General features: G+C 39.5%; 1 protein-coding gene across 1 annotated transcript in view; it reads right to left on the bottom strand.

Moving 5' to 3' along the window:
* ENOX1 (ecto-NOX disulfide-thiol exchanger 1) overlaps positions 1–6,346 on the bottom strand; it is a 365,674-nt gene extending 359,328 nt beyond the window's left edge. The window contains exons 1-2 of the mRNA XM_007947826.2: positions 6,211–6,346; positions 5,266–5,403 (exon numbers count right to left, since the gene is read on the bottom strand). Of these exons, the coding sequence (XP_007946017.1) occupies positions 5,266–5,403; positions 6,211–6,223 (151 nt within the window). The 5' untranslated portion in view covers positions 6,224–6,346. The remainder of the gene's footprint in view (positions 1–5,265; positions 5,404–6,210) is intronic.
* Between the last annotated feature and the right edge of the window lie 725 nt (positions 6,347–7,071).

Raw genomic sequence — 7,071 nt, 5'->3', positions numbered from 1 at the left:
ATATGCTGTCGAGTCGGCCCCGACTCATAGTTCCTTGGGTTTCCGAGGCAGTATCACTACGGAAGTAGATTGCCCAACCTTCCTTCCAAGGAGTGGTTGGTGGGTTTGAACCACCAGCCTTCTGGTTAGCAGTCAAGTGCCTTAGGCACTAAACTACCAGAGCTCCTACGTAAATATTACCGATAAACCAAGACTTTGGAGAATGGGTTTTAGGGCTTGGGCATAACAAGCCAATGGAATATTTTAGATAAAAGAAATAAATTTAATGTAACAATTTTAAGTAGTACTTTATATGAAGAAAGCAAACATGGAAATTCATGAAAGTGAGAACAGAATCATGATGGAGACTATCTGGGTGAAGATAAAAGGAGAGAAACATAGAACAGATATTATTTTGGGGGGTATGTAATAACACACCAGACAGGCATGATAACAACAAACACAACACACTGCTGTGGAGTCGGATCCAACTCGGATCCATAGCGACCCTCCTTGGGTTTCTGAGGCAGTATCACTATGGAAGTAAATTGCCCAACCTTCCTTCCGAGGAGTAGCTGGTGGGTTTGAACCTCCACCCTTCTGGTTAGCAGTCAAATGCCTTAGGCACTATGTCACCAGAGCCCTCAGACAGGACAGTAATAAGTGATTTGATTTCCTGGGAAATTCTTTTGCTAAAATCAGAGGATATGAAAAATGTGTGTCTTACTTTGCTGATAAATGTAATCTCTCAATGAATTGAAGAACCAGTGAGGAATGAGATTTAGTGTCAGTTTAATTTGAACAAATATGGGAAGATGGCTTGGTCATTTAGAAATATCAGAAACTTTGGGAGAAAGCCAAGTGCTCATAAAATCCAGCCTCTCCATAATTCTGTCAGAGATGTTTTAGTGAGGAGTTTCTGGAAGGAAGGTTACACTAAATAATCTTCAAATCCCTTCTGGAACATTAAAGAATGGTTCCAATACTCTTTCGTCATACTGAAAGAACTGGAGAGGGGCTATGTAACAACTGAGTGGGAAGCGGCCAACAGTGGCACTATGGCTAGGTGAAAAGGAACAACATGTCAGGTACAGTGAAAATAGCACAAGATACTTCATTACAGTAAATATATTATCAAGCTATGAGAATTGAAACAATGTGGTGCTGGAATAAAAATTAATAGATTAGTAGTACAGGATAGGTAATTCAGGAATTAATTTAATTTCAAGGGGGACATGGGAAATTGGTGCTGGCGAAGAATGCTGAAAGTACCATGGACTGCTAAAAGAACTAACAGATCTGTCCTGGAGGAAGTGCAGCCAGAATGCTCCTTGGAAGCAAGTATGGCCAGACTTCGTCTCACATATTTTGGTCATGTTGTCAGAAGGGACCATTCCCTGGAGAAGGATGTCATGCTTGGTAGGGTGGAGGGTCGGCGAAAGAGGGGGAGGCCTTCAAGGAGATGGATTGATACGGTGGCTGCGATGATGGGCTCAAGTATAGCGGGGATTGTAGGGCTGGCGCGGGATCGGGCAGTGTTTCGTTCTGCTGTGCATGGGGTCGCTATGAGTCGGAAACGACTTGACGGCACTTAACAACAACAACAACAATACAACTTTTAGAGTGGAGAAAACCTTCCTGTATTTGGAACCATCAAAAAGAACTCATAAAGAAAATATTAAACATAAACATTTTTTTTAAAAAAATTGAAAATAAAGAACAAACCAACACTTAAGGCAAAAAACAGACTAGAAGAATATTTTTGAGAACTATGAATTCCAAAGATTAAAAGCATAATTAATGATGACCAATTATGAACTGATAAGAAAATCACCAAGAACTCTATTTGATAAATGGATATAGTATGAGAATAATCCATTTGCCAAAGAGGAAATGTGAGTAGAAAATGGTAAAAAAGGGAAAAATTATACAAGGCTAGTTATAAAAGAAAGTAATGTAAAATAAGATGCCATCTTTGCCTATCAAATTAGTAAATTTAAAACATATATGAATATTTTGAAAATTCTTAAATATTGACCTTGAATCTTTAAAATGTTCCTTTCTTTTGACCTACTAATTCTCCAACCAGGATTCTATCCAAAGGGAAATAACTCAAAATCCTGAAAAACTTTCTGCATAAAAATGTTTGTTGTAATATTATTTAGGAAAAGAGAGAAAGGAAGAAACAAGAGCTGATATTTAATGAATGCTTACTATGCGCAAGCACTATGCAAACTATTTAATGTAAGTTATGTTTAAATCCCACAAGAGCTCCACGGAATAATATTATCACCATTTTACAGAAAACGAACATGCTTGGGGAGATTAAAATCTCCAGAGACACTTGGCTAGTAAGTGTGAAAAAATAGAAAGCCTAAAGGTGGAGAGGAGAATGTTTAAGTAAACAAAGATTTATTTGAAAGATTTTAAAATTTTAATATAAAATTTTTAATGAAATGGAAAAATAATGTTGGATAAAATGTTCACATATATGTATAAACCAAAATTGTATATTCAATATGATTAAAAATATCTTAATAAAAAAAATTAGAAGGAAATATACACACACACAGAAAACAAAACTGAATCTAGTCCTGAAATAGTGTCAACAAATGCAGTCAGGTGGTGCTGAGAAAAAAACAACCACTTAACAAGTTGTTAAGGAGCTCTTGTGGCATAGTGCCTGAGGCATTTGACTGCTAACCAGAAGGTTGGCAGTTCAAACCCAGCAGCTGCTCTGTAGAAGGAAGATGGAATAATCTACTTCTGTAAAGATTTATTGCCTTGGAAACCCAGTAGGGGCTGCTGTGAGTCAGAATCGACTCGATGGCAATGAATTTGGTTTTTGGTTTAACAAGTTGTTGAGTCAACTCCAACTTATGGTGACCCCATGCATGTCAGAGCAGAGCTGCACTCCATAGGGCTTTCAATGGTTAATTTTTTTGGAGGTAGATAAGCAGGCCTTTCTTCTGAGGTGCCTCTGGGTGGACTTGAACTACCAACCTTCTGGTTAGCAGCTGAGTGTATTAACTGTTTACACCTCAGGAACTTAAGACTCCGAGAACAAAACAAAAGAATGGCTAAATAGGCAGGCTGGGGATGATTAAGGAAAGCCTAGCAAGTCCCTAAAAGGCTCAAAACCAGCTGAAGCAGTTTGGTTAACAGAGGAGATAGGGAATGTAATTCAGGGCAGATACGGTATATCTTCCATAACGAGTGGGGCTGTAACTCTTTTCATGGTAAGTTGCAGGAAAAATCATAAATTGGTCATGGTTAAAATGTCAGAAGACTCAAAATCATAGGGAAAAATAATGACCTGTTGAGGTTGTGGCTGACTCTGGGAGTCGCACAATGTTTTCTAAGAGAAGGCAGAGGTGGAGACAAGGAGTAAAGTAATTTCTGCTCCGTGAATATTTCCGTTAGGCAGTTAGGAAAATTTGGGTGGAAAAATGCAAATCTTTACTCTCAAGTTATTAAAGGAAGTATCTATCTAGATCTACTTTAGGCAAAAGGAGTCTGAATAAACATATGTTCCAACCATAGAAAATGTCATTTATGTACACATACATCCATTCTGAAGCAGACTCATCTCCAGTTGCATATATTTTAGAGAACTTCATAAATATCTTAAGTACGATGTTTTATAACTTTCTTTCAGTCTTACTTTTTCTCTGTCTCCCACTCTCCTCTCCTCCTCATGTTCTTTCCTCTTGTTTTACTGAAAAAAAGGAGCCATATGTGTGTGCGCACATATGTGCATATAAAAAACAAAAAAAAACCTCACTGCTGCTGAGTCAGTTCCAACTGATTAGCGACCCCTCCCTGGGTTTCCAAGGCAGTATATCTCTATGGAAGTAGATTGCCCAGTCTTCTTTCCAAGGAGTGGCTGGTGGGTTTGAACCACCAGCCTTCCGGTTAGCAATCAAATGCCTTAGGTACTATGACACCAGAACTCCTTGTGCATAAACACATACATATATATATATATACACATATGGACAGACACACAGATACATATATGCACATTACTACAATCAGTTTGTCATTTTTCATCTACAGCCACTATTGACTGGGGAAAAAACAAAACAAAACAAAAAAACCCCAGAAACCAAATGCTTGTTTAACTAGCACAGAGGACACAGGTCTGCAGGAGGTATGGAACTCAGTAACTCTCCAGAGGCAGTGGTTTCTCCTTAGTGCACCATGTACTCTCAGTTCACTTGATAGTCAGAAGTGGATTGTTCTTCTTTCATTCTAACAGTTAACAACTGACTGTCTGCATCTCCAAATATACTGCAAGTTCTGAGAGCTAAAGTCTAGGCCTATTCTGTTTACTGTTGGAGCCCCTACACCAAGACAGGGCCTCAATGACTATTTGCTGAGTGAATGAATAAATGAGTGAGTAAATACGCAAATACTATTTATCTCTCCAGACATAGTTCAATTCCCATCTCCCTGATAACATCTTCCCTCAGAGCTTCACTGATTAATCTCTCTGGAAATTACTATATTACTAGTCTGCACCATTACCTAACACCTGATTCTACACATTGATTTGATACCAACCGGTTTTTGTTGCTGTTTGTTTCATTTCAGGCATATATGCTACCCCAGGACAGTTACATGTGTATATATTTATTCTGTGTCTGAAAGCATATGTCACAGGACACATGGAAAATTCTCCATAAACATGCATTAAATTGAATTATAAAATACTTAACTCGTACTTTGTCATATTTCTAAACATTTTCCCTATCTCATACACTGAATTATGATTCCAGAGTATGGAAGAAAGAACATATGGCATTTAGTGTTAGTTGCACGGGGTTTCTAGCCCTGCCCCTTTGATGCTGGAAAAGTCACCCTGGCCTGTGGTCTGCTGTTTCTCTATTTGCAACATAAGGACAATAACAAGAGCAACAAAAACAACAAATATCTGCCTCAAAGGAAGGCTGTGGAATCAAATGGGATAATACACGTGATGGAGTTTTCCAAATTGGAAAGCATTAGTAGCCATTCTACTTAACCAATGTAAAAAAAACACAATTGCAGATAGACATTGTTGTGTACAGTAGTAACAGTAAGGGTGAACTTTTGTGAAAACAGCTACTAGGCAGAAGACCAAGGTGAGGAGGAAAAATATCCCAAGAATAACCTGCCAGACATGCCCCAGTCATAAATCAAAGACCACGCTCAACACTTGCTGTGTGGAGAGATCACTGGGCACCTGTCACCCACGCCCTTTGGCACTGCTGCCAGCATCTTCCAACCCAAGAGACAGCTTACCAGACACGAGTTGCTGTCCAGGCAACCCCACAGGAACCATGCCCAAGTTATTCATGGCTGTGGCCCAGGCTGTGGGATCTGTCACGGACATGTTGAGCTGGGTTGTGTCTATCGCTATACTCCCCAAACCATCGGCTGCTGTGGGAGAAACAATTATGACTTAGAGTCAACAGGCAAGGGTGTTCTGTTTTCAAGGAAATTACATTTCCAGAGATGTGAGGGTTCATTTAGCACATTCCTAAACCATGCAAATAAATAAATAAATAAAGCACTAAAATCTATAGCAGTGTTTTCTCCAGACATAAGCATAAAGAGTTTCTGACTACAATCTGGGAGACTTGATGACATGTAATTTATATTACACAGCAAGTCATTAAGGAGGCACCCTGGAAAAAAAAATGAACGAATCATTTCCTTCTTTCAGTGAAATGGCATCAGTTAAGTTACAAGGTTGAGAGGCAAAGCTGGGAGACTCTCTTGATAAAACAAGTCAACCGGCTTAGTAGACCAAAAGTAAACAAATTCTTCTCTGCCAAGTGTATTTCTGGAGCAAGCATGTCTTCGTAACCATCTAATAGACTCTCAAGGAAAAAAAAAAAAAAAAAGTTGTCCAGTGGTGACAGTGATCCTGACTGAATTGATTGTTAGCTGGTAACATATTCCTTCCTTTACAATTTTTTTTTTTTTTTTTTTACTTTATTACATTAAGAAAACACATGTATCTACGTAAAGTGAGTTTCACAAAATATTTCTTATAAGCACAGACTCCCATCAAAACAGCACAATAGGTCAAACTTGACTTCAAGCTCTCAGGTTTTCACCAGCTCCCTTTTCACTAGCCCAATTTTCATTAAGGGTCGTAGGTTCCAGGTTCAGGGCTAGGCAAGCTGTTCCATGGGGACCCAAAATGCTTTGTGGTTTCCTGTACTGGGCACTGATATTTACCTGCAGCCATCATCGGAGGAAGCTCCTGGGGATGCTGGGTGATGCTCTTGAGTCCACTTGCATCTACTATTGAAACATGAGCATCCTGGGGGGCAAGGGTGCTGGGATGGCTGAGGGCAGGGTCCTCGTGAGGATCATCAGATTCTGCAAAATGGGAAAGCAGTGTGATAAGAAAACATCATAGTGAACTGAGGGAGCCTGCAAGGGGTAAGCTATTCAAAACACACACGCACGAAAACAAAAAACAAATGACAACAATAAAGAACACTTTCCAGTGACGGACAGAGAAAGGAGGTTGCTTCCCAACTCTGCACTGTCCCGTGGCTCAGCTTTGGGAGCCTGTGAGATGAGTGGGTCAACTCACCTAGAGCCGGGGGGTTAGCTGAATAGACAGTGCTGTTTGCAAGTGTGCCAAATGCCTCGCCTCTGACTGAACAGGCTTCACCAATGTGGTCTTATCAGTCCCAGCACAGCCTCTTCCACATACTACACATCAATGGAGAGGGAAGACTCAGAACTAAATATGATTTTTTTAAAGTTAAAAATTAATTGATGTTGTTATTTTGGAATTTGGTTGTCTGTGAAATGCATTCAGAGAGGAGGATAAAAAAAAAACAAAAAAACATAGAGGGGAGGAAGATAAAAGCAAGAGCCCATTCACTGAGGCTGGTAAAGGAGTGTATTCAAATTACAATAGTCGGGAAAGGCAAAAAGGGAAGAATGACATGCTGTCCACAAAAGACCTGGAGGATGTGAGGGCAGCAAAGGAAAAGCATTTGTTTCTTGGCTCTATGGGGAGATAAATATTAATTGTTCACAATAAGGTTTGGTCTGAATTTCCACTAGAATTGCTCAGCATAT

The sequence above is a fragment of the Orycteropus afer genome, unplaced genomic scaffold, assembly GCF_000298275.1.
Source record: "Orycteropus afer afer isolate SDZICR_OR568_19922 unplaced genomic scaffold, OryAfe1.0 scaffold00194, whole genome shotgun sequence".
NCBI lineage: Eukaryota > Metazoa > Chordata > Mammalia > Tubulidentata > Orycteropodidae > Orycteropus > Orycteropus afer.
Note: the sequence above shows the minus strand (reverse complement) of the source record. Positions and strands in the feature narration are given on the sequence as shown.